We start from the raw sequence: 27,058 nt of genomic DNA, 5'->3' as shown, positions 1-27,058 counted from the left end.
GATTCTGGGTACTTTAAAGAGTCGTGATCAGTGTTTCTGCTGGGCAGACGCCATAAAGGGGGATGGATTTAGAAGGGAGTGCCTCTGTTAAGTCCTCGACCCCGACCTCCACGAGTAAAAACACCACCTACAGGACAACATACAGACCCAGACAAGCCAAATCAAATTTCATTGAAGATCTTTGTAGACATCCAAATTCCTGATCTGTTTCTACAGAACAGATCGCAAATATCCAAACAAGCACAAACTGACCAATGAAAAGCTTCTGTATGCATTTCAAGTAATCTTTGCTTCATTAAAAACAGAAAAGTTTTTAAATACCAGTCTGTGTTGTTACTTTTTGTGAGAATGTGTTTGACTAATGAGTTTATGTACGAGTAAGAGGATGGATGTAGAAACGGATGATGGTCCTGACCTCTCCTGATGATCTGGTTCCTCCGGGGCAGCTGGTGCTGAGGAAGGAGCCGGCTTGCAGGTCTGGCCTGACCAGTACTGGTGCTCGTATCTAAAAAGAGGAAGAGAACTAAACAGGGTCAAATACTTACGGGTCAGTGACAATGATAAAGAACAAGAGTCAAGTTCTTGGAAAATGTACTCTTTGTATTCATGTTGATCTGATATGTGTAAAAACATTTATTATAAAAAAAAAAAGCTAAAATTGATGACTAAATGTGATAAATTTAACAACAAAAAAATGTAAAATTAAATAGAATAATTTTTAGTTCAAATTAGTTTTAAGTAACTAAAAAGTACATACACGTATACAGTGCCATTCAAAAGTTTGGGAAGTTTCAGTAATTTTTTTAATGTTTTAAGTTTCTTATGCACATCAAGGCTGCATTTAAAAAATAAAGATAAAAAACTAATTTTGTGAAATAGTATTGCAAATTAAAATAACAGTTTTCTATTTTAATATACTTTAAAATATAATTTATTCCTGTGAAAAAAAAGCTGAATTTTCAGCATCATTACTCCAGTTTTCAGTGTCAAATGATCCTTCAGAAATCATTCTGCTGATTTATAAACAATGTTGGAAAAATTTTGCTACTTAATATTTTTTGGAACCTGTGAAACTTTTTTCAGGATTCTTTGATAAAAAGTTGAAAAGAACATTGTTTATTCAAAATAGAAATTTTGTCTCACAATATACACTACTATTTAAATTTTTGGGGTCAGTATTTATTTTTTAAGGAAATGAATACTTTTATTCAGCAAGGATGTGTTAAATTGATAAAAAGTAATAGTAAAGACTTCTCCAGCTTATTCTTGCAGTAAAAATGCGCATGGCCATTGACTTGTATATTTTATGGGACTGGCTTCTGGTCTCATCCGTGTCCAGCTATTTTTAGTTGTACAAAACAGCTCGTTTTGTTGCTCGATATTGCAAATTGGTGTGTCTTAGCCAATAAAATCCAGTGCCGAGTCACAGAAATAAATGATATTTTAAAATATATTCAAATAGGAAGTTAATATTAGAAATTGCAATAATATTTCTGTATTTTTGATCAAATAAATATAGCCTTGATGAGCATAAGAGACTCCATTAAAAAAAACATTACTCATCCCAAAGCTTTGAACGGCAGTGTGTATGTGTGTGTGCGTGTATACATACACACAGTGGTTCTTTGCTTCAAAAATACTAACTAAACATTCTAAACTACTCAAGGCTTTTACGTCAAGAACTTCTTTTAATTAGGTTTGTTTTGTCAAAGCTGCAGTCTGTAACTTTTGGCGCTCTAGCGGTTAATAAACAGAACTGCGTCCGTTTTGCGGAAGAACACTGTAGCCGGAGCTACTTCTCTCTGTTTATGTCTATGGCGAATCACGCAGGTACTGGGCTACTCCGCAGCGGTACCTACCCGAACCAGTCTAAATAGTCCGAATATAAACACTTATTATAGGTGTACTGTAGTGATTCTGGACAAGGCAAAAACACAGTTTGGAAAAAGGATTCATGGTGTACTCGCTTATTATATAAATTTTGAACAAAAAAAGTTACGGACTGCAGCTTTAATGATGTCAGGATAGTTGCATCCCACCAATGTATTTTGGACTTTATACCCCAACAAAATAAGAAAATGAATTTTAATTTAGACGAAATTAGGTCACATTTTATTTTTAAATCCATTTTCAAAATGACCAGATCCAGAAGAAAAAACGGGAAAAAACCAAAAACAAATCAAAGTGGCAAGTCTGTAAACAGTGTGCACCTGCAGAGCTGGACGTGGGCTCTTGACTAGTGGAGGGCAGGCTGGCATCATCGGTCGGCTGTGCAGATTCCAGCTCCGACTGGCCCTCTAGACATGCCTCACTACTCGCCCTGCACACACACATCACAAACATTACAACCCCGCTGACAAAACTGAGCCGTTCTGAAGTGAAGCACGGAACTGTTGCGAGTGCTCACCCTTCACTCTCAGCCTCCCCCACAAAAACATCATCTCCATCATCCCCTGGGACAGCTTCTCCTGGTGCGGTCAGACTGGCGGTGGACGTGCTGACCATGGGAACCGACTGAGAGGCTGTCTCTGACACATCAGAGGGGTGGCTCTCTGTGAAAACCGTCACTGGCAACACAAACGAAAGGAGGAGAGCAGTTAGGTTTGACTAAAAGATATCAACCAAACAAGCTTGACGTGACTTCCTCCAGCTGATCACCTGGAGCAGCCACTTGTAGAGGAGTGGTGGGGACACTCCTGCCTCCAGACTCTTCATCATGAGTGGGCAGGAAGAGAGGACTTTCATACATGCCCAACCCTGCAAAATGACAGGAAGAATGTCAGGAATCATGCCATGTTTGTTCATAGTAATTATAATATTTATTAGAATTATTAAAATTTATTCAATACATTTTCAACTAATAAAAAAAAAAAGTTGGAAACTCAGAATTTTATGAAAGCTGACTTTTTACAATTGGCAATCTGAAATGCAAAATTAAGCAATTTAATACTTTGCTGCCATCATCAAAATGTACACGGATTTATTCAGTATTAGGAGCATTCCAGTAGCACTAGAGGTCGGAAAATGAACAAGATTATTTTAATTTACCGTATCTAACGACAGTGAATATTTAATTTTGCATGCTCATTTCCCCCATTTCCATCTTTTTAACAATGATCTAACCCTCACTTACCTTATTTAAAAACACTAATAATAATTTAATTACACAGTCATTTGTATTTTAAGAAAAAAAAACTACATTTATATTACATGGAGTCATGCAATATTTTAAATGATTGATTTTTAGTTTGTTTTAGTTTAGACAAAATAGTATTGAATTTTTTTATTAGAAATGCATCGTCATTTATATTGTTTAATTAATTTGATTAACATATGTTTGTTAACAATGCATTAAAAAATTGTGTACAGCTTATTGAATGTTAAAATGTACACTACCATTTAAAAGTTTGGACTTAGTAAGGTTTGAAAAGTGACGGTAAAAGACATTTATAATGCTACAGAATATCTCAAATAAATGCTGTATTTTTCAAAACATTCCATTCTTTAAAGAACCCTTAAAATGCATCACAGTTGCCGCAAAACTGTTTTCCGCAAGGATAAGACATGTTTCTTGAGCACCAAATCAGCATATTAGAATAATTTCTGAAGGATCATGTGACACTGAAGACTGGAGTTTTCAACTTTGCCTTCACAGGAATAAATTACTTTCTAAAATATATATTACAATTTAAAATAATCAAATTAATAGTTAAAAATATCAGTAAAATATTTTCTATTTTAATAATTATTTCACAATATTATGGTTTTACTATATTTTTGATCAAATAAATGCAGCCTTGGTGAGTTTGAGAGACTTTCCTCAAAAATATTCCAAAACTGTACCAACCACAAACTATTTAAAAGTAGCGCATTACTAAATGAAAAATTATATAGTAATGAATACTGTAAAAATATTGTTCAGTGTTGCCAAAGAAACTAATGCTTGCGTACAAAGGACATGAATGGCTCTAGGTTGCCATCATGTAATCAAGGTCATTTGGAAACAATGTAAAATCAGCATTACTGTGTTGTGTTTGTACTCACCTCCATGTGTGGCCAGATGGCTCAAGTCAGAATGAGAGGAGCTGGCCTGGTGCATCATATCCTCTGGAGGGCCGAAACGGAAGCGAGGAACTCCGGCCACCTGGGGGGAACTGAGATGGAGGGATGCATCATTAATCAAGGTGTTTAATGATGTATCCCTCCGTGCTATAAAAGAGTAAAAGCTGCTGTGACTCACTGAATGGCCTCGGCAAAGCCATCTGTGCGGTGTGGCACGACGAGGGTGGGAGTGCTAGGAACCATTCTGTCATCATCATCAAAGAAGTGTTGCTGAAGGACCAAAATACTCTGTCAGAAATAACGAAGCACTAAAGACGCAGGATGTTTATATTGGTTAAACAAAATAAAGTTCACTAACCATGCTTCCGATTCCAGGCGTGAGCTGGGGTGCACGACTCATCGAGGGCCGTCTGCTCTGTCCTGACTGCCTCTGTCCAGAATAGTAGAGTCAGGATTTGTAGAAACAAATCAGAGCTTTGAGCTGCTTTCGAATACAGGACATGGTCTATATACCTGCATGATGGGGGGTCCAAGTTCAGGGACAGGGTGGATGTTGAGGCGTGGGGGTGGGGTGTGATGTGGTCTCCGGGGGGATTGGGGAAGACGTGGACCCAGGGAGGAGGTGGTGGTGGTGCTGGGGACTGGCTGTTGCTCTCTCACAGGCTCAGCAGGGAAGGACTCCAGGGTGCTGACACTAGCTTCACCTGTGAACACACAGGAAACTTATTCAGATTCATTATTCATTCATAGATTTGTCACTTATTCCTAAAGGTGCCATATTGCACACTTTCATAGTCTAGACTTCATTGTATAACCCTTTTTCCATGAAGTCTGGGTGGACTGAACAGGGAAACTGTGTTAAAGTATACAGTACCATTCAAACGTTTGGGTCAATAAGATTTTTTTGAATAAAATTAATAGTTTTAGTTTAATAGTTTTCAAAGCTAGAATGTTCGATAGACAGAAAAACAGACAGACAGATAGACGGTATGTGGTTACTAAGGTACTTGGAACGGTTGCTAAGCTGTTGCTAGTGTGATTGTTGATCACTGTTGATAGTGAGCTGATTTAGCAAAAAAACAGATAAAACTAGCTGATTTACCAAAAAATGTGTTAACCAGCTAGATCCAGCAAAAAACCAGCTGATTTAGTTTAAAAAAAAAAAAGAAAAGCTAAAAACAGCTCACTTAGCAAAACCAGCTGATTTAAAAAAACAAATAAATAAAAACAGCTGATTTACCAAAACAAAAGCTAAAAAACAGCTAAAACCAGCCTAAGAAGGTTGTCTAGTCTCTTAATTAACTGGTTTAAGATGAAAGTAACTGGTTTAAGCTTGTTTGGTCTTTTAGCAGGTCGCCCAGTCTGACCAGCTAAGTGGTCAAAGCCACTTTAAAACCAGCCTGGGAGACCAGCCAGAGCAGCCAATCAGCGTAGGCTGGTTTTAGCTGTGTTTTTTTTCCCCAGTAGTCAGTTGTTAAGGTTTGCTATAGCAATAGACAGCTTAAATACACCATAGGTCTCATTGTATAAAAGTTTATAAAGGTTTTCAGTCCCTCTGATTTTTGTTGGTTTTGATAGTCTTGCTTACGAAAACCGTAAACCAGATCAGTTAGAAAAGATAGTAACTAACTTCAGAACAGTCTGAAGATCTGACCTGAGTTTGGTGGTTGCAGCTTTAAAGCTATAGGAGGATACTGACTAAATTTGGCATAAGAAGGAGGAGACTTTCTCAAGGCAACTTCATGAAAATCTTAATTTCAAACATTTGTTTTTTATAATGAACCATTTATCCATCAAAGAATCACAGTATAACAGTATAGTTTCCATAAAAACATTTAGCAGCACAACAACAACATTGATATTCAGAAATGTTTTTGAGCAGCAAATCAGCATATTAAAATTATTTCTTGAGATTTTCTTCATGTGACAATGAAGACTGAAGTAATATATTAAAATAAAAATGATTTTTTTTCATTTTGAACCAATAAATGCAGCCTTGCTGAGCATAAGAGACTTCTTTCAAAACCTTTTTTTTTTTTAAAGTCATAGTGACCCCAGACTTTTTGAATGACAGCGTATTGTAGCATTAGCATGAGAAATGAATGCATTGTGTGTGTTTTTGTACCACTACTCTGAGAGTCTGCTTGCTTCTGGATTGAATCAGATGCTTCTTGACTCTCTTCATTGTCAATGCCTGGATCAGCTGCCCCATCGCCCTGCCAACACAACAAAAATCACATCAAAACCACCAGAAAAAGGTGAACAGTTAAAGGATCACAATCAGCTCACATAAACTTACAATAAATAAAACAAAACCAAAACAAAAAAAAAACTTAAATCTTACACAGACAATGGAACAACTTGTTTTCTAGTAACCAACTGACTTTCGTTACAAAAGCAGCTTTATGTGTTAGAAAAGTAGTGTCACCTCTGCCTCATCCCCCTCGTAGGCCTCATTGGCATCTGCACTCCCACTGCCTTCATTACTCTCCTCTGCTGCTTCTGCCATCCCTCCGTCACCATCATCATCATCTTCTGCATCATCCTCTTCATACTGCAGAAAGAAGGGAGGTAAATACATGCTAATAATTACACAGTTTCCACTTCTCTGAAAACAGACTGACTTGTCCAGGCTCCTCCTGCTCCTCCTCTTCCTCCTCAGTGCCGCTATCTGTCTCGATGACGATGACGTCGTGCTTATACTCCTCGGATGAGTCCTGTCCGCTGATTTGAGATTCTGAGGGTTGGGACTCGCTCACCTGATCCATCGGGACAGACTGAGACAAAGATTCTTCGTCTCCCTCTCCTAAAACGGGATATGCTTCCTGTGAGAGATGAACAGACACGATCAGTGCACTGGTTGCTCATTGTTGGGATGAGTGGCTGTGGTTATATGGTTACTAAGGTATAAAGTGCTGGTACCTCACTGGCATCAGGAGGCTGCTGGTCTTCTCCTGGAGCTTCACCCATAGCATCGTTACTCTCCTCAGTGCCGGAAGCATCCTGCAAAAAGAGTGGGATGATGTATAAATCAAAAGAGTCTATTTTCAATGGCCAAGGTAATAACCACAGTGAGTTTTTCCTGCACCTCAAGTGCAGCATCTACAACAGAAAATGTAAATGCACAGAGTTTGTAAAACCTGGGTAATTAAATGCAAATAAACACCACATCCTTCTATCAGAATCAATGCCTTCACTGACTTCAAGCAAAAGCATACATACAGTGCCATCAGTGTATCTGATTTACAAACAAGTGAAACGATTCCTTTTCCCTCCTAATGCATTCTAGAACTGCAGTCACAATTTACAAATTTGACCTGGCGGAACCGTAATCTTGCACAAGTCATAACTTCATATTTTTCAGCTAAAACCATATTGTATCTGATCAATAACTTCTCATTAATGAGCAAATGCAAAAACAAAAAAATATATATATTTTTTTTAAAGCTGCAGTCCGTAACTTTTTTGTGTTCAAAACTTACAAAATTTATATAATAAGCGAGTACACCATGAATCCATTTTCCAAACCGTGTTTTTGCCTTGTCCTGAATCACTACGGTACACCTATAATAAGTGTTTATATTCAGACTATTTAGACTGGTTCGGATAGGTACCGCTGCGGAGTAGCCCAGTACCTGCGTGACTCGCCATAGACATAAACAGAGAGAAGTACTTCCACAAGATGACAGGTGCACATGTACGTACACTGCTCACCTCCAGGCCCATTATTTTTATGATGCGGAGCTTCTTAGTGATGGGTGGGTAGGTGGGGTCATCCAGTGTGGTGTCGGTCACCTCAGTGGAGCTCTCCTGTTCTTCCTCCCGCACTCGCTTGGGCACAGATGAGCCTGCTGTTGCTGACACTGACAGAAGAACAACATGCTAGTCAGAAACCTCATTAATAAAGGGAGTGCTGGAGAGGGAGGGGGATGGGTCAGTGAAAAATTTAGGAGAGTGTAAATCAGGGGTGGGTAAACTTGGCCCTTCCAGGTCACTTTCCTTCAGAGTTTAGCTCCAACTCTATTCAAACACACCTGAACCAGCTAATCATTGTCTTCAAGACTACTAGAAAGCTACAGGCAGATGAGTTTTATCAGGGTTGGATCAAATCTCTGCAGGAAAGTGGCCTGGAAGGGCCAAGTTTGCCCATCACTGGTGTAAATAAATAAAAATTAACAATATTAATACATATCAAATATCACATCGCTGTCTTATCATAGTTACCATTTTCTCCTAAAATATAAATGGGTCTTTTATTATCTGTTTGGCTAGTTAACATTATTTCTGACCTAAGCCAAAAAGCAACTTGATTCAATATTTGTTTCTATCGAATTAAATAAGTCAAGTAAGACTATGAACATGTATGACTGTAAACATGTAGGAGTGTAAATTTTGTTACAATTTCTTCATGGTTCTTCGTACCTGTACCAAAGACAGCAGTGGAAGTGGACGGCCTCTCCATCTGTGAGCTATGAACTGCCTCTATTATGGTCGTTGTTGGCTCCTGACTAGTCTGCTGCTGAGTGGGCTGGACAAAAGCGGTGGCTTGGCTCTGCTGCAGGCTGAGAATTGGCTGTGTGGTCTGTATGTTAGGGCTGGTGGAACGCACTGAGCCGCTGGTGCTCCCGAAGACCATCACATGCTCCATTGTACCCTCTGTGGACAGGAGAGCTGATGGAACAAACCAAAGACAACCAATTTACAACTTGTGGACTAAAATAGATCCTATCAGATGTCAAAGCCTGAACTCCAACCATACCTTCCTGCGTTTCCACCTGTGTTGTGGGCATGACTGTGGCTGTGGGCGTAGTCACGGGAGCGGGTGTTATCATTGGGCGGATGCTTGCCCTAGGGGTGGACTTGCTCCCTGCGATTGGTGAAGGCTTGCTCGTGGCGGCAGCAACTGGTGTGGGCTTGATGTTAGCTGTGGGCGGCTCGGATGTACTGGCGCTGTTAACAGACGGAATATAGAGACAATATTTAACACCGCTAGAATAAAAGACGCAGAAGTCTTGCACGTTCATGAAAAATAGCACTTACTTCCGCAGTGCAAAATTAGTCAGATATAAATCATTACCTCCCTCTGTCAGCAGCAGGTGTGGGTTTGAGAGTGATCTGGCGAGCATCTGATGACCTCTGTGCCTCTTGAACCTAGAAGAGATCACAAGTACTTTGATGATCATATATTTACTTAAATCCTCTCATTCAGCAAATAAAGCTCAGGAAGTCTCTTGTCAGATATATAAAACATAACAGTAAACACCCATGAATGCAAATAAAGTCACATAGTATTCATACATACGTTTCTACATACATAATACATAGTATTTCTACATAAATTTGTACAGAGTGCATTTGTGGTGCTGTACCTTGCTCTGGCCAGGCTCCTGAGCTTCCTCTTTCTGATCTCCGTGTCTCTCCTGTTGCTCACGGAGCTCCCTCAGCTCTCTCTCCTGTCGGCTCCACCGGCCTTCATACTGGGAATTGAGTGCACTCATCCTCACCTCCAGCTCCTCTCTCTGCTGCTTCAGCTCCTCATTCTCTTTCGCCAACTGCTCCTTGGCACCTAAAACCCATTGGATATAGGGATGTTAGGACGTAGGATGTAACTAAAGGCCAACAGCCTCAAAACCATGATTTGCTACTTGCTAGGGAACGGAATGTGGCATTAAGTGAAAGGACATTTGCATCCTAAAGAGCACTTTATTGGGCAAAAATTTGCATATGCCCCTGCGTACAAGAGGAGTCAAATATTTCAGCCCAATTTACCACACAAAAGGAATACTGTAAATATTACAATAAAAATGTTTAATATGCATGCAAATTTTTAGAAGTACACTAGCTAACAAATATAGAATGTAAACCACTCCCATTTAGATAAAGCAAAAAGCATTTTTTTCAATCTAAACATCACATACTACTGAAGAAATGGATCTGGTAATTTAAATGGCAAAAATGTATATGGTTCAGAATATTCAATCTTTTAAGGGATAGTTCACCCAAAAATGAAAATTCTGTCTTTAATTACTCACTCTCATGTCGTTCCAAACCTGTAAGACCTTCACTCATCTTCTGAACACAAATTAAGATATTTTTGATGAAATCCAAAAGCTTTCTGACCCTGCATAGACAGCAATGGAACTACCACGTACAAGGCCCAGAAAGTTAAAATAGTCCGTGTGACACAGTGGTTCAACCTTAATTTTTTTAAGCTACGAGAACAATTTTTGTGCGCAAAGGATACAAAAACAATGATTTATTCAACAATTTCTTCTCTTCCATGTCAGTCTCCGGTGCACGTTCACAACAGTACCATGACGCATACGTGTGCATTCCTCTGCTTGCAAACAAGCCGCAGCGCATTGGGGTTCTACGTCAGAATGCCAGCTCCTGCATCAGCAGCACCACACGCATGCGTTGTTGTACTCTCGTAAATGGTGGTGGAGACTGACACGGAAGAAAATAAATTGTTGAATGAAGTCGTTATTATGGTTTTCTTTGTGCAAAAAAAATTCACATAGATTCATAACATTACGGTTGAACCACTGATGTCACATGGACTATTTTAACAATGTCCTTACTACCTTTCCATTGCTGTCTATGCAGGGTCAGAAAACTTTTGGATTTCATCAAAAATATCTTAATTTGTGTTCCAAAGATGAATGAAGGTTTTGGAATGACATGAGGGTAATTAATAACAGAATTTTCATTTTTGGGTGAACTAATTCTTTAACTTGTAAATAATGGTCAATTTACTAGATGGACTAAACTGCTTTGGACCATAGGAGTATCAGCAGGATTAATGTGCTTGTCACGTGTTCAGGTTTACGAACTGTTGAGCTGGTTGATCTTCTGCTTGGCACCCATGAAGGCTTTCTTGGTCTTCTCCTCTTTATCAGCGATCTGCTGTCGGAGCTGCTCCTCCAGGTTACTCTTCTCCTGTAGCTCTGTTCTCAGACGGCTGAGCTCCGGCTGCACCTGTGCCAGCTGCTCCTGCAGGCTCTTCACCTTAGCTTCACGCTCCTGCACCGTCTGCACACACAAACATCACCACATGTGTTTTGAATGCACTGCTGACAATCTCTTTGAGGTTGTTCTCTTCATCACTTTTATGAAGTCAACAAACACTTCATAAGCAACGATGAAGGAGGACCAGAAAAAAAAACCCTCTTTAAACTCTTTTCCAAAAAAGCTCACTAAAGCCCAACAAAACATTCATCTCACTCCATCAAACTGAGTTCTCACCTCACTGTCTCAATAGTAAATGAACAAATAACACTCCATTACTCTCTCACTTCCTGGAATACTTTTATTACAGTTACATAATGTGAGCCAAACCAGAGAAGCCCACAATGGCGATGTTTGTGACTGTGTGCTGTGTACTTTTACAGCACAAGACCAGACGTCCCAGTGCTTTGAGGGATTATACAACTGTGGCTCTGTAAATGTAATTATTGTGAGGAAGCATTAATTGTTTGATTTGTATGTTGAAAGTTTTATTCTAATGCAGACGCAAAGGATTAGTTCACCCAAAAATGAAAGATTTAGCCTTTTATTCACATAAAAATGACCAACATACATACAGCAGATCAAATATGGTAAACAGAAGCTCAAACCAATGAGGTTTGTTCTTGTGCTTCTGCAGGAACCAGTAAGGTTTGTTCATGGTTGACCTTAGGGGTTTTGAATGCGTTTCAGACCTAATGAGGTCAAAACATTCAGTAAGAGGCTAATATTCTACTAACATGCTCACTTGTGTTCATGCACTTGTAAAGTATGAATGCATGGCAATTCCTACTTTATCCAATAAAGGGATTCACATTTTTCTAGCCTTTCTGGGCACCAATGCAAGAAAGGATCATCTCACATAACAGTTTGTCCCACCTATGGGCAGGCTTGTTTGTCAGAGCATCACATGAAGCCATAAATGAGTACCTTCTGAATGCTGTCCAGCTGAGTTTCCAGTTCTGAGGTTCTGTTCTGTGTCTGACTCAGTGAGCTCTTCAGGTTTTGAATCTCCTGGACTGAGGCCTGACGGTCTTCCTGCTCCTGTGCTGGCTTAGAAGCAGCCTCTGCCACCATCTGTCAGAGAGATGTGACAAATTAATTCAGGACCTTTTCATTGGTTAAACTGGTAAAAATGAAAAAAGGAGAACCACCATATGTTGTGATGTACCTTATCATGCTGTTCTTTGAGCTCTTCGTACTGGGTTTTGTAGCGACGGCCGATCTTCTTGACTTGCGTGATGGTTTTCACTTTTTCCTGGATGTCCACAGTCTTTGCCTCCAGCTCCTTCTTCAGATTGTCCCTTTCAGTGGTGACCTTCCCAAGGCTATCCTGCAGGTTCTGTACCTGGCTCTGAGCTGTGATGATTGAAGCTTGGCTCCTGTTTGGTAGGCAGAGAATGAAGATTGCTCTGTTAAAACCAAACTAACAATAAAATCTCACATTTTAAAAAGTTAAATGATTCAAACCAACTGCACACTGACCTGGCCACCTCATTCTTGAGTTTCCCCGTCTCCTCTGTGAGCTGCTGGATGCGTTTGAGATGGGCCTCCCTTTCAGAATGAAGCTTCTTAGTTTCCTCCTGATCGCTGTCCTTCTGCTGACTAAGCAGTTGCTGCATGACCAATTAAATCAATGTGTTAAACACTGAGAACCATACTACCAGTCAAGCTTGACTGAATTAAATTGACCTAACATACTGGTGTTGTTTAAAGGGGTCATATGATGCTTTTTTAAAGATCATTATTTTGTGTATTTGGTGTAACAGAATAAGTCCTCTATGCCCCGCCTCTCTCAAACGCTTCGTTTTCTACAAAGTCCCTCCTTCCGACAAGCGCAGTCTGCTCTGATTGGCCAGCTGGCCTAGTGCATTGTGATTGGCCAAACACCGCAAGCACTCGTTGGAAATGTAACGCCCCTTACCATAATCGCGAGCTTCATCTTTCAAAATAAATGTAAATACAGAGCCCGAAAGGGGAACAGAGTCTCGTGACAGACACAATGATGAATATGTGTTTGCAGTACACAAGCCACGGTTAAGACAGCTGACTCCACTGTGATGTGTCTCTCTCGCTCTCTCTCTCTCTCTCGCGCTCGCTCTCTCTCTCGCTCTCTCTGTTAATTGCTCTGTTAAGCAAATACTTAAACTAATAACAAAACAGTAGCTGATTCAGAAGCGCCAGATTGTCATAGCAAAGTCAGAATTACCTCCTCTCCTAGGTTCACGAAACGGTTGTCCATAAAATGCATTGCTGTTCTGTTGTAAGTAATCTTAAAGATTCCTAAATGCATCTACTTTCGGAAGGCCAAATAAAGTGCTTTTGCTTTCGCCTAGAAACACACAGCGTCTCCCTGACATGGCTTCTTCAACACTAACTGCCGTTACTGAAACCACGCCTTCTTTCTTTGCGTGCACATTTGGGCGGCATTATGCAAATATTTCCACATAGTGAGGTAGATATGTGGGGGCGTGTTAGAACGAGCCATTTTAGGGGGGCGTGGCAGAGTCTTAACTTTGATAAAGAATATCTCTTTGGTTTTGAGACTTTAGTCTTTGCAACTTCAGGGATCTTATCTATGCACAATCAGCTTGTAACACTCCAAAGAGAAAGGAAAACTTGAAATCGCATCATATGACCCCTTTAATATAAGATTGTACATGTTACATTCAAGGTACAGAAATTCATGCGTGAGACCTGTGTTCGAGTCTTCAAGCGCTTGACGTCCTCCTCCAGGAGTCTCTTCTCAGCCTGTAACATGCCACTCTTCTCACTCAGCTCAGCATTGGAGTCCTGCAGGGGCTTGATGTCTGTTTCCAGCTTGCGCATCTACAACATCATATGACAATCAATGTCTTACATATAGTGTGCTATTCTTATATATAAAAACCTCTGACTCTAAAATCTGATTGGCCATGTCTGAAGCAAATATACAATATCTATGTATCACAAACTTTAGGTATATCTGATTGATCTGATTATGTATAATGGTTGATGCACACTGTGTGCTCTTAAAGTCTTGCCTTTGCTTGAGTCTGTTGTAGTTCATGCTCCAGTCTGTTCTTCTCATTCTTCAGCATCTTGTTGGTCTCAGTAAGAGCACTCATACTCTCCATTCGCTTCATCATGTCTTCCTGCTGTGCCAAAGTCTTCGTTGTAACCTGCAGATTTGAGATGTTAACTGATTGCAAGAATATGCAATCATTTTCAAAATCAGATCAAGTTAGGTGAAGTGTTAAACATCTTGATGTTAAATACTTTCTCATAGGCATATATAATTATGCAGCAGCAATAAAATGTTATATATAAAATATTAAATTTCTATAATATAAAATGAATAAGGAAAAACAAAAATAAAGAAATATAAACACTGTGGGAAAATAACATTGGCTTGAGTTTGTGGCAGAGCTATCTGTTTTTGTCCAACCAATAGCATATGCAGTGCAAGTTTGGGAAAACTGTACAAAAACACTTTTTAGGACCTGTAGTTTCTCTCTCTCTGCATTCAGGCTGTCCTGCAGTTCCTTCAGCTCTCCCTCCAGGTACTCCATGCGCTGTTTATAGCGCAGGGTCTCAACCTCAGCTACTTCCATCCGGGTCTCAACTATCTCCTTCTCCCGCCGTACAAACCTTTTTGGAAAAAAAGGCCACATCACTATTACCACTTAATGCAAGGCATTTTAACAGCATGTCATTCATTGAAAGTTTCACCGATGAGGGTTTTACCTGAGAATGTCCAGGATCTGCTCATGAGATTTGCCTTCTTCATTTAGAGAGATGTTCAGACAGCTCTCTCTAGTGGTCTGCTGCTGGGTGGAGGCTGTTATCTTGCTGCTCAGGTTCTCCATCTGCTCATGGAGCATGGTGTTCTGCTTCTGCAGCTCCTCTGCTCTCTTTTGCTCTTTAGAAAGTTCTTCCTGAAGAGAAATAATGTAGAGGAATTCAATCAAGTAATAGCTCAACAAAGGCTATTATGCTAAAGAGATAATCCACCCAAAACTGAAAAATCTGTTATCATTTATTGAAGTCTTTCCAAACCTGTATGACTTTTAGTTCTGTGGAACAGACAATACGATATTTTGAAGAATGTTGAGAACTCAGCAGTCTCCGTTCCAATTGACTTCCATTGTATAGACAAAAAATAAAATAAGGAAGTCGATGGGCACCAAAACTGTTTGGTTATCGACATTCCTTAAAAATATCTTTTGAGTTTAGCAGAAGAAAGAAATGCATACAGGTATTAAATGTATGATGATCTCCAAGCAGGTTTTCTGCAGACTTGAACAAGTTAAATTTAAGACTTTTTAAGACCTTTTTAATACCACCTTATATGAAATTTAAGACCTAAACCTGTAATGGAAATACACATTTTATTACATACATATATGTAATATTTAATGTGTATAAATTAAAAAGAAAACAAAATATCAATACTGTAATAAATGGTATTTATTACTACGATATACAGTGAACTTTTCATGTCAGCAGACAATATTCCATACAAAATAACCCTGCAAAATAGCTGCATCACTGAGATTTTTGGTGGAGTAAACTATTTATTCTGAAGCAATATTTTCATCAGTGTTCTATCAGCTTTTACATACTTAAATCTGCATATTTACCTTTACAAAGGCCTATTTTTAACCTTTTTAGATGTATGCATCATCTTACATGTCAAATTATTACAATTTATCAATAAATTCAATATACACTATAGGGCTGCTACCAGTCAGATTAAATCATTTACACTGCAAATAACAATAATTGCAACTGCAATAAATAATGTTATGAGATTAATGTTTTAAATGCATTTATGAATATACAAATAAGAAATGTTGAGGGGAAAAATGCATACTTTTCAACATACTTCTCAACTGAACTACCAGTAAGTCACGGTAAGTAACTTAATGAGTGAGTATTGAGTCATTCATTCAACTGATTGAGTGTGTTATCATGCTGGTATCTTAAGGACTTTCGTGGACAGCTGACTCCTAAAGTTTTTGATATTCTTCATATTCTGTGTGGTGGTCAGATAAGTTTAATTAGATTTTTACCTTTTATGGGCATTTTACCTTTATAAAGCCATTTTTCTATAAGTGTGCATTATCTTTTGAGTCAAATTCTTACATTTAATCAGTGAATAAGAATAAGACATTTGGGCTGTTACCAAGCAAATGAAATCAGTATCAACAAAATTCATCTTTGCAATCCAGACATAAGCTGCATCTGAAGTGGCATTTAGATGTGTTTACACACTGTTTAATGCAGGACATGAATGCATTTAACCTGCAGTTACAAATGCATAAATAATGTTTTGATATATTAAACATAAAACATTGAATACTGATATTTGAAATAATTAAAAAAATGAAAAGATACTTTAAATGTGAAATTAAACCCGCCAGTAGGTGACAGTAAGTCACTGTTAAGTGAGTCATTGCGATTGAACCGAAATAATTTAAAAAGTTGATTCATTCGGGAACGAAACACCGTCATGTTGCTCAGACGCGAAACAGCGCTGTGGCTTTGTTTGGAATTATTTTTGTTGGCGAAATAGCACAGAAATAGTGCAAAAACAGGCAATATGGTGTCTAAAACGTAAGTCTCTTAATAAAACTTTGTTTATTGAACTGTTGTAAAAAATCAATATCACATTTGTATAATAGTAATTTTTGGAGAAAAAAAAGGCACTCTTCCGTGTGAACTTGAGTATAAATATGCAGATTTTCTGCCCACATGTCTTGAATTTGTGATCATTCTGAATGTATTTTAATAGACTGAATCATGCAGTGATCAGGCAGAGCGCACGCGCACTAGACTTCACATAATGCGCGCACTCTGTAGGTGTTTTGAATGTTTTTTTGCGTCGTGAGAATATTGAGTAAAATAGCTCACTTGTCATGGTGTTATTTAACTATATCATGTTATGAATAAACGAAACATTTTGAATTTTTACCTCAGTGTGTTTCTTCTGAGTTTATGTGTGCGGTCACGCTCATTTGTTCTGAAGTCTCGAGACAAACAGAGTGAGTCTCAGCGCGAGCTTGTATTCTGTATTCTGCTAACTTACTGCAGTTCTCTCTGATGACGCAGTAACTTACAGCGGGTCTGTCCAATGATTGTAAAGTCATTAGGTCCGTCAGACTGAAGATATTTTAGCGGTAATGAGACCCAAAATATTTAAGACCCATCGAATCCGAATTTAAGACATTTTAAGACTTTTTAAGGCCTTATATTAGGAAAACGTTATTTAAGACATTTTAAGACTTTTTAAGGACCCGCGGACACCCTCTCTAAGACTCTCTAGCAACTGTATGCATCAGCCAGTTCTACCTTTGCCAACCACAAGATTTTACCTTCAGTCTCTTTTCTTGCTGTTGCCAGTCCACGCGACCCTGACGCAGCTCAGATGCAGCTTTCTGAGCCTTCTCCTCAAGCTGCTTCATGGACTGTACTGACTGCTGTCCCTGTTTCTTGGCAGCCTGTAGGGCTTCCACATCTGCAGCATGAAGCATGAGCTCTCGCTCATATTTATTCTGAGCCTCTGCAGCCAGCTTAGCCTGAAACCCGAAATAAGGCACAGGTAAGTAAGCAAGCATCCAAGAAAATCAATGGATAGTTGTGAGAAAAAACCATTAGCTGACTTGATCCAGGAGTATCACGCCCACCTGTAGTTTGCTGTCCTGCGTGGCTCTCTGCTCCTGGGCCACCGCTTCCGCAGCTCTCTGGAGGGCGTCCTGCAGCTCTGTCTGCATGTCTGTCATGCTCCTTTTCAGTTCCTTCACCTAAACAAATTGTTTTAATCTTCAGAACTTTCCCATTTAAAATAGCTACAAAACACATGGATGTGCCATCCGTGAATTCCATACCCGTTCTTCAACGCTTTCCACAGCTTTCATCTTCTCCTCCTGGAGCTCCAGCTTTTCCTTTTCTGCTTCCACCAGCCGGGCTTCCAGCTGCTGGTTCAACTCCCGTGCTGTCTTCAGCTGGTTGTCAGTGGAGGTGCGTGCCTGCTCAGCCAACTGTAAGTGAAACACAGGGCAATTGTTTTTGTACTGTGGTCACTTATGACTGGCATTAAAAACAACTGAACAGGCTGAAGCAAATTAATACCTGCTTCTCTTTGTTTACAGACTCCTCCAAGCTGAGCACCATGGATCTGTACTGCTCTAGGTTGGTGGTGGTGCTCTTCAAACGCTCCTTCAGGTCAGAGTTCTGTTCTTCGGTCTGCTGTAGACGTGCACGGAGCTCATCCACCTCTTGTTGAGGAACACCAGGAGCTGAAACTGCACATAACATGACCTTGAGTTACACGGCACTGGAAAATATGACACTCACAATTTCATCTTCTATGTTTACCTCTGGGTAATGTCCTAACAGGCTGCTTAAGCGCTGTGCTCTGGTTCTCGTTGTTCTTCAGTTGCTGTCTCATGGAGGTGACCTGCTGTTCAGCAGTTCTTAGCAGCTCTTTAGTCTTCTGATGTAGTTCTGTCTGAGTCTCCAACTGCTTCTTAGCCTCCAGCAGCTGAACCTAGTCGATAGAAATGAGATAACTTAGTCTTTCAGGTGTAGACAGTTCCACCAACTAGTTGACAATTGTAAATTACCCTACTAAAAAGGAAGTGAATTTTACAAGCTTACATCTTGGTTGCGTTCCAGTGCGTGTCTCTGTTCCACTTCCTGTTCCAGCTTCTTCTTAAGCTGAACGATCTCTTTCTCCAAACGTTGAATCTGGTTGTTGTAGCGCTGCTTGGTCTCAGTCTCAGAGCGCTCCATGATAAGCTGTAACATGATGATTAAGTTAATAGGAAAAAGCCCAAAGATAAGAGTGCTTTGAAAGTTGGTTGGGATATGTGGACAAACTGTACCTGAATGGATTTGAGGTTGGTAAGCAGGAGGCTCTGGCCCCGCTGCTCAGTCAGGATGGACTTTCTCTCCTGGGTCAGTCTGTTCTCAACCTGCTTCAAAATGTCTCTTTCCTTACGAATGTTCTCAACACGCAACTGGCAGAGAGAGGGAAAAACAATATAAGTGAAAACTGAATACCAGCTGAATAGTTTGCTGATAGTCCATTCAGTTTATTATACTTTCTTCTTACCTCAGCCATGGCTAGTTTCTCATTGGCCTCCCTTAGATCTTGAGTCATTGTGTGAATGATTTGCTCATGTCTCTGATGAGTGGCAGTCATCTTTTGATTCTTCTCACGGTGGGCTTCAATCTCTCGTCGAAAGGCATTCACATTTTCCTGAAGCATCTCATACCTGCCATGGACCAATTTAGATTTTAATTATTTGATTCTTTTTAAATGCGAGTTGGAATTTGGATTAAACTAAATATTCAAATTCAATTCCATTTGTATTTTGACATTCACCACTAAGAAAAAGTCCTTTTTTTGGACCGAAAAAAAAAGTCCAGTATCTGTAAAAAATTATACGTTCCCATCCTCAGTGTCACTCTTTGCGAAAAACGGTCATCTTCAATGGGCTTTTACTTGTGCAGAAGTGTAAGTAAACACCCACTGCTTTCATACTTAAGATGGCAAATGCTGTGATATAGCCGTATATGTTTGAGCTCCAACGGTTCAAACATGGTGTTTAGAACACACCTCATTGACTGCATACAATGATGACATATGTGAAAGGGCGTGTTGAGGAAAATCATGATATCACAAGTTGCGGTATTTTTTATTGTTTATTTTTATTCTTATATACATGAAAATCAAGACCATTTTGATTCTCCATTTCATGATCTCTTTAGTATTATGGAAAACCAATGCTCATATGCTGTGTGTTTGAAGTGTTGGCAAAGAAAGAAGGAAAGAAAATTAAGATGAAAGCCACATGCAACAAACTGTACACGTGTAGCTATGGCTTTAGCTTGCTTTGCTCAGATTAAACTGAGGTTAAAACATTAAAATGCAACTTAAATTTAGATCGCAATGCGAGATTTCAGGCAAATTGTGCTCACCGTTTGAAGGCGAATTCCAGCTGAGAGGAAAGTTTCGCTTTTTGTGAGAGCAGATCAGACATTTGACCACGAAGCCTCTCAATCTGTTCATTCAGAAGCTTGTCGTTTTCTGCCTTCTCCTTTTTATATGTTGTAAAGGCATCATTAAGCTGTGAGAAGAAACCATTCAAGTTTTATGCTCAACACTGAATGTTCAAATTAGATTTGTACTTCAGAGTCATTTTTAGGGAATATTTCACCCAAAAATGAAAATTTTAATAATTTACTCAAATTTGCCATTCCAAACCTGGGTTACACTTTACTTGAAGGGGTGTGCATAAGACTGATATGACACCTTCATAATCATGACATGACACCTACATAATTATGACATGACACATATCATGAATATGAAGGTTTTTTATGCATGTTTATGACAACTGTCATTAAGTGTCATTCGCTCAGTTATGTAATTTTTAATGCAAAGATGACATTGTTTGAGATATCTTTGTTATGGGCTATGGTTAGGGGTAAGGGTAGGCGTAGGTCAAATAATGTCATATTTGCATTAAAAATGACATAACTGAGCGAATGACACTTAATGACAGTTGTCATAAACATGCATAAAACCTCCTTCATATTCATGACATGTGTCATGTCATGATTATGAAGGTGTCATGTCAGTCTTATGCACACCCCTTCAAGTAAAGTGTTACCCAAACCTGTAAGACTTACTTCCACAAAACACAAAAAGAGCAGTCTATAATGTTTATGCTCCTCTTTTCCATTCAACAAAAGCATACAGGCTTGGAATAAAATGACATTTTAGTTTTTAGCTTAACCTTTTAAAAGAGAACCAAAGCAAGTCAATATGTCTAACCTGTTTAAGTGCTGCTTTAGCCTGAGTTGCCTGGACAGATTCTGCAGCTGCAGCCCTCAGAGGTGTAGATCTGGTGGCCATGGGTCCTGGCCTGCTGGAAGTGGTGGATTGAGACCCAGCCTCTGAACCTGAACACAATCACAGGGAAATGAGTTACTTAAGATAACACTTGGGTTAAAAGCCATAAAAAGAGAGACTGTTTTGTCTAAGGGTGTACTCACACTAGGCGTTTTGAACCGTCCCAGAGCGCATTTGACCCAAAGCCCATTTCGTTTGACTAGTGTGATCGCGGCACGGTTCGTTTAGCCGGCCCTGGCTCGCTTGGAAGAGGTGGGCCAGACCACGGTTCAGTGGGCTCGGGCACGTTACGCATGTAGTGGGAGCGCTAACCGCGCCGGAGCACGGAACTTCTGATACATGCAGTATACGATTGCATGAACATTTCTGAGCGGCAAAAGTGATAGATCTGTTAAGCAATATATTGTGAGAGGGTCGTGTGTCACCGCTTCCCAAAGACTCAAAATAATAAACCACAAAGTTAACAAAATGATGCACTTCACTGTGCTGAGCGAGAGCGCTTCTCTAACGCCTTCACGTGCTATCAAAAACTGCTATTTCCCACGTATGAAGTCGTGATTACGAGCTTGTTGCATTCAAGTGATTTGTTGTCTGAAAGAATAAAATGCAGAATATTACATTGGTTGATAACCATAAACATTCATTGCACTAGATAGCTTGATACGATTCTGGAATTTCGGTCAAATACATGCTTATTTCAATGTTTATAATACATACAATAGGCTTCAAATGCCTATATATATATACATAGGCACTACTTTAAGGACAAAACAAGGTGATGTAGTTGTTAAAAAAAATAAAAAATAAAAAAAAGAGAAGAAGAATAAAGAATAGCATTGACAGCAGCAACCGTTGTCCCCTCCAATATGTTTAAAGTTTATGGCCCGCCTAACTCGGAAACTCGAGTATCAAAATAATCTCAGAGTAGTAAATACAACTTGAGAGGCCATTCATGTCCAATTTCTGATTAGAAAATTTGTGTTTACGATAATTCCGAAAGCACGTGAAGGCAGCATAGGCGTGCTCCGGCCTAGAACGTAAGGTGCAATGTGAGTGCAGGCCAGCGGGGGAGTGGGGAGGGGGGATAATCGTGCTCGGGCTCGATTCAAGGCAACCGTGCCTAATGTGAGTACACCCTAAAGGGTAAATTTTCACCCTGTGGTGGAAGCTCTACTCCAGCTGTCTGCAACAGGATACGGTACATGTCTCGTTGCCGGGTGGCAGAGTCAGCCAGCTGCTTCTGGTGGTTTAGCTGTTCCTTGATCTGCTCCAGCTCCTTCTGAACCTTCTCTAGACTCTGCTCCAACTCTGTTTGCCTGAGGGAGCATGGTTTATTTTTTTTTTTACTGATTTTGTGCTTTACTGATGTATGTGCTGGAAGACCTTCTCTAAGATGAGCACTAATGTAAGGTAGATGGTCAGTACCTGGCAGTCTTGGCCTGGTTCTGGTCCCTCTCTCTCTGCTCTTCCAGATCTCTGACCTGGGCCAGCAGGTTCTGGTTCTGCTGCTGAAGCTCTTGGACGCTGCGGAAAGCCACCTGCCGTGAGCCCTGGACCTCAGAGCTGCTGCTCACAGCTGAGCTCACATCCTCACGCACCACCTGATTACCACGTGCTTCCTCCACCTCCACCAGCAGCACACATACCTGAATCATAAGATAAAAATGTGGAAACGTATGTAGATTGTCATAAGAATTACAGTGCTGTCTGAGGCGAAGACTAGGTGATAATAGGGGTGTGCGATATTGAAACAGACTATATTGAGACTAAAATGTAACTCACAATATTAACTTACTGATTTTAAACACATTTCTAATTAGGACTGCTCAATTATGACAAAAATCATAATCACGATTATTTTGGTCAATATTGTAATCACAATAATTTAAAACTATTATTAGTGGGCCATATGACCAAAATTTTATATGAAAGATTTATTTAAAGATAGTGATATCAAATATATATTTTCTGTAAATAAGGTTGCTATGACATCTACATTATAGAGACCAGCGAAATGTCACAATTCTCAATACCACAGCAGAATACCAGAGTAACTAATATTAGTTAAAATAAAAAATAAAAAAGAAGGTCCTCAAAATTATTGAAATTAATTAAACTGTAATAAAAAAAGCAAAGGAATACAATGCCAGTAAGTATTAAGTCTAAAGTATTCAGTTAACAGCCTACTAGAGAAATTTAATAACCTAATGTAAAATAAAACAGCATAGTCTTCACTGTAAGAATTAAACTTCCTTTGTTTCTTATTAAAGCTACAAAAGTCCTTCAGTCAAGAGCAGTGAGTGATTTTGAATGTGTCTTTTGTTGTTTGATTAATATTAAGCACAAAGTCGGCAGCAGGAATATAGCCCGCTGTCACTTTAAGAGCCGCACGGATCCAATTTACTGTTACACAAGTATTTTCATTCTTAACTCTTTACTTTCATTTATTACATGACCGACGAGGGTTTACGTGAATAATCACTAAGCGCAGCATTGACACATTTTTGTGTGTATTTGACCGTTTAGGCGCTAAAAGATGACTTTATATGTCCGTGTTGTGTTCCGTCTCTGAGCGCATCCACAGTAATCTTCCAGAGGAAGCGCAAGTTCTTACACGCTTTTAAAAACATAAATCAATCTAATCAACTTAAATAAATTAAACACGTCCCATTTTGCAAAAGTCTCATTACATGATTTTACCAATTATGGAGGAACGAAAGAGCACCGCTGGAAAGGGGGCGGAATGGGGTGCAATAATCGTTTTCTCTCAATTACTGTATTTTCATAGTCGTTGGATGCTGAAATTGAAATCGAAACTGAATTTCGATTAATTGCACAGCCCTATTTCTAATCATGCTGATATTTGGGAAAACAGCACTCTTGCTTGTGCGATATTGCTGACTGTGTCATATACAAACAGAAACAACATTTTGCCCCATATATTGAATTTTTGCATTCTAATAGGCTACATCACACAGAGAAAGTGTGCACTCTTAAGGCACAACAACAATTCCAATATTATTGTAGATACATACTGCAAACCCCTAAGTGTTACATCTCAATGTTTATTGTAACAGACAGTCAGCGTGTAGCTTACCTGTTCAGACATGTCTGTTAGCTGTCTCTCTGATCTCTGCTTATCTCTCTCTAGCCCTAAAGCTCTCTTATTGGCTTCATCTGTCTCCTTCTGCAGCCGATGGACTTCCTAATATGCAAGAGAAAAGACACAGATTAATGTCACACCAAATCACCATAATGTTTTTTTCTCCTCTGCCATCTACTTCAAATATGTGCAAACCTTCATAGCTTGCTCAAGTTTGGCACAAAGGCTTCTCATTGACTTTTGCATGTTTTCATATTCTTCCCTCTGGCGTTTCAGGATGGGAGCTTTGGTCTCCACCTCTAAAACTATCTCATCCAGAACCCTGTGCACATGCTTGTTCTCCAGCTTCTCCAGGTGCAGTTGGTCTTGCGCCTCCACAAAGGCATTATACAGCTGAAAGCAAATGTAGGAACGTTACTTATAATGATACACACAAAATTAGTTCGTTTGTGATAAACATCTTTTATACCTCCATTAGCTTCATGCCCGGCTTAACAATCTTGGCCACTGCAGCTGCAGTTGGGGAGAGGTTTGTCAGCTCCTCTTCTGTGAGAGCTGGAACACCTGTTGAAGTATACAAATAAAAAATAAAGTCTTGCACAATGAGATGACAATTATTTACCCTAAAAAGATTCTTCAGCCTAAAACAAAGACAGGGTTTTTTGTGCTCATTACCTCTCCGCTTAAAGTCTGCAAGTCGTGTGTTGGCGTTCTCCAGCTCTTTCTCCAGATGCCTGACCTTCTCTTGTAGATCAGACTCTGCTCTCTCCCTCACACTCTGCAGATCTGACAGCTTCTTCTCTGTACCTTTATTAGCTGTTGATTAGAGACAGAATATCTGCTTAACACCACATAACATCTAAAACTCAAAAATTTGTAACTAAACCCAAAACAAGAAAATAGATATGTTTAGAGAAGCATACTACAATACTACTACATCTACAGTATGCATACTGTGAACAGATTTTGCACATGCAATACACTACACACAATATTCTAGATATTATATCCCACAATGCAATGTGCTCATCCTTCCTTTTCCATTGTAATGGTTGAAAAAGAAATATCTGTTACAATCTTAGCATTTTTTTAATATGAGAAAAGAGATTAAATTGAAATTTGTGCAAAATTAGATAACCTTGTATGGAATAACAAATGGATATGGATATAGATAGATAGATAAAATTACACTGAATTCAAAGTATACATTATCAGTTCACTCAAGTCCCAAGGAATTGAACCCATGACCTTGATTGCTAGCGCCATTCTCCGATGTCTAAGCTACAGGAATGAACTAAAATAAATTAACAAAATAACAAAAATATATAGATTAACTTAAACGTTTTTAATTTTCAAACCTTGCATCGCCTCCTTCAACAGTTTGTTGAGCTCTTCTACAGCTCTGTTCAATTCAGCGTTCTTGGCTTCAGAGTCTGCTGCTGCATTCTGTGAACACAATAGGATTGAGATTTTAATCATACCATACATTAACATTGGACCCTGCACAAAAAATATCAACATTAACTGACCTTGTACAAATTACAGAGTTTGAGGTTAGCATTCAGCTCATTGCGATACTTTTCCTCCATGGAGGCCCGCTGGTCTTTAGCCTAAAAACAGAAGACAAAACGCAACCTTAATTTAAATTCTCTTTCATGTGAAATGGTAAACTAAATAAGAACAGGAAGGTGATAGTGAACCTCTTTTAGCTTGTTCATCATATCCTCGGTACTCTTCTGCATGTTGTCATTGTTTTTCTTGAGCGTGTTCACTTGGTCCTGAAGTCTGGTCACCTGATTATGACACACAGTACGTAAGACTGTTGCAGATAAGAAATCTAATAAGAATATAGCTCAACTGATAAATAAGCATCTCAAAAATTCCTCACACCTCGTCCTTCTTGCTCTCTAAAGAGCACTTGAGCTCCAGGATCACTTTGCCCTTGTCTCTGGATAGTGTGTATAGCTCATCTGTCTTACTCTTCAGCTCTGAATTCAGCCATGTGTTCTGGTTCTGAAGGAGCTCCTTTTCTTGTTCCATTCGCTTCTCACGATACTGATGAGAAAGAAACACAGCAAACCTTTCAAACAATCAAATCAAAGTATGGACTCAATGACCAGATGTATTATTTCATTGTAGAGACAGAATTACAGCTAAATGGGAGTCAATATTCACCTGAATGGAAACCTCAGATGACTGAAGTTCATCTAATTTAAGCTGGAGCTCCATCTTGATTGTGTTGGTCTCGACAAGTTTGTCACCGAGACGTTTAAGATCCTCTGTATAATGAAGATAAGACACATTTGAGCAATTATGGATGTCAAAAGCATTGGTACTTTAGAACTAAGTACCAACTCAGCAGCACATATGAGCAATCAATTCGTTTCTGACTAACCGTTTACTTGATTATACCGAAAATTAATTCATTTACAAATAGCTAATGGATATGGTAGATTTGAAGATTTTCTTTGCAATATTTTGTGGAACACTGTTGTTATGTTGTTTCCTAAAATACCGTGATTTTCTATGTGTTTAGAGAAGTTTACCCTTTTTGATTTCATTTATAGTGAGACGTTCAACTGCTTCTGTTCTTCATTTTGCAGCTAAGCTGTAGTAACAGTGATTGCTCAAAATAAAGTCTAATAATAGCTATATTAATTTTTCATTCTATTCGTTACCATGCCTGATTCCTACATTTACTTTTAGCATTTAAAACAATTACTTTTATTTGTAATTGTTTTATTTCGACAAAATAGCATATTGCCTATTTATTATCGGCCATAATATGAAAATAATTTCACAGTGTTTGTCATGATCAAAAGGCTGACTAAATACACTTAATTTTGACTATTATTCACTGTCATTGAGAAGACTGACACTGATTTAAATGCTCATTTGAACTTCACGGATAATTATAATAATAATAATAATAATAATAAAATGAATCCCCTTAACTCCAATACCTGTCCAAATGTCACAATTTT

The 27,058-nt window shown here is 39.1% G+C and overlaps 1 protein-coding gene across 1 annotated transcript; it reads right to left on the bottom strand.

Annotated features, from left to right (window-relative positions):
* Positions 1–57: 57 nt before the first annotated feature.
* tpra (translocated promoter region a, nuclear basket protein) lies at positions 58–26,670 on the bottom strand. Its single transcript, XM_016284810.1, has 48 exons — positions 26,655–26,670; positions 26,250–26,353; positions 25,965–26,129; positions 25,775–25,867; positions 25,604–25,684; positions 25,433–25,520; positions 24,750–24,890; positions 24,544–24,638; positions 24,270–24,467; positions 24,069–24,176; positions 22,397–22,617; positions 22,127–22,287; positions 20,894–21,021; positions 20,035–20,183; positions 19,166–19,328; positions 18,936–19,070; positions 18,709–18,849; positions 18,427–18,598; positions 18,181–18,353; positions 17,937–18,089; positions 17,736–17,852; positions 17,424–17,627; positions 14,794–14,984; positions 14,550–14,697; positions 14,091–14,228; positions 13,765–13,896; positions 12,553–12,683; positions 12,239–12,449; positions 11,998–12,144; positions 10,896–11,094; positions 9,432–9,628; positions 9,140–9,213; positions 8,822–9,012; positions 8,485–8,733; positions 7,777–7,925; positions 6,985–7,065; positions 6,687–6,887; positions 6,491–6,616; positions 6,188–6,278; positions 4,576–4,766; positions 4,421–4,492; positions 4,241–4,332; positions 4,045–4,154; positions 2,659–2,757; positions 2,408–2,567; positions 2,211–2,320; positions 416–505; positions 58–127 (listed from the first exon to the last, which is right to left on the bottom strand). Exons 1-48 carry the CDS (start codon positions 26,668–26,670, stop codon positions 69–71), a joined length of 6,645 nt encoding a protein of 2,214 aa, XP_016140296.1. The 3' UTR covers positions 58–68.
* Positions 26,671–27,058: the final 388 nt, after the last annotated feature.

Source organism: Sinocyclocheilus grahami, unplaced genomic scaffold, assembly GCF_001515645.1.
Source record: "Sinocyclocheilus grahami isolate Dianchi unplaced genomic scaffold, SAMN03320097.WGS_v1.1 scaffold188.1, whole genome shotgun sequence".
Classification (NCBI taxonomy): domain Eukaryota; kingdom Metazoa; phylum Chordata; class Actinopteri; order Cypriniformes; family Cyprinidae; genus Sinocyclocheilus; species Sinocyclocheilus grahami.
Note: the sequence above shows the minus strand (reverse complement) of the source record. Positions and strands in the feature narration are given on the sequence as shown.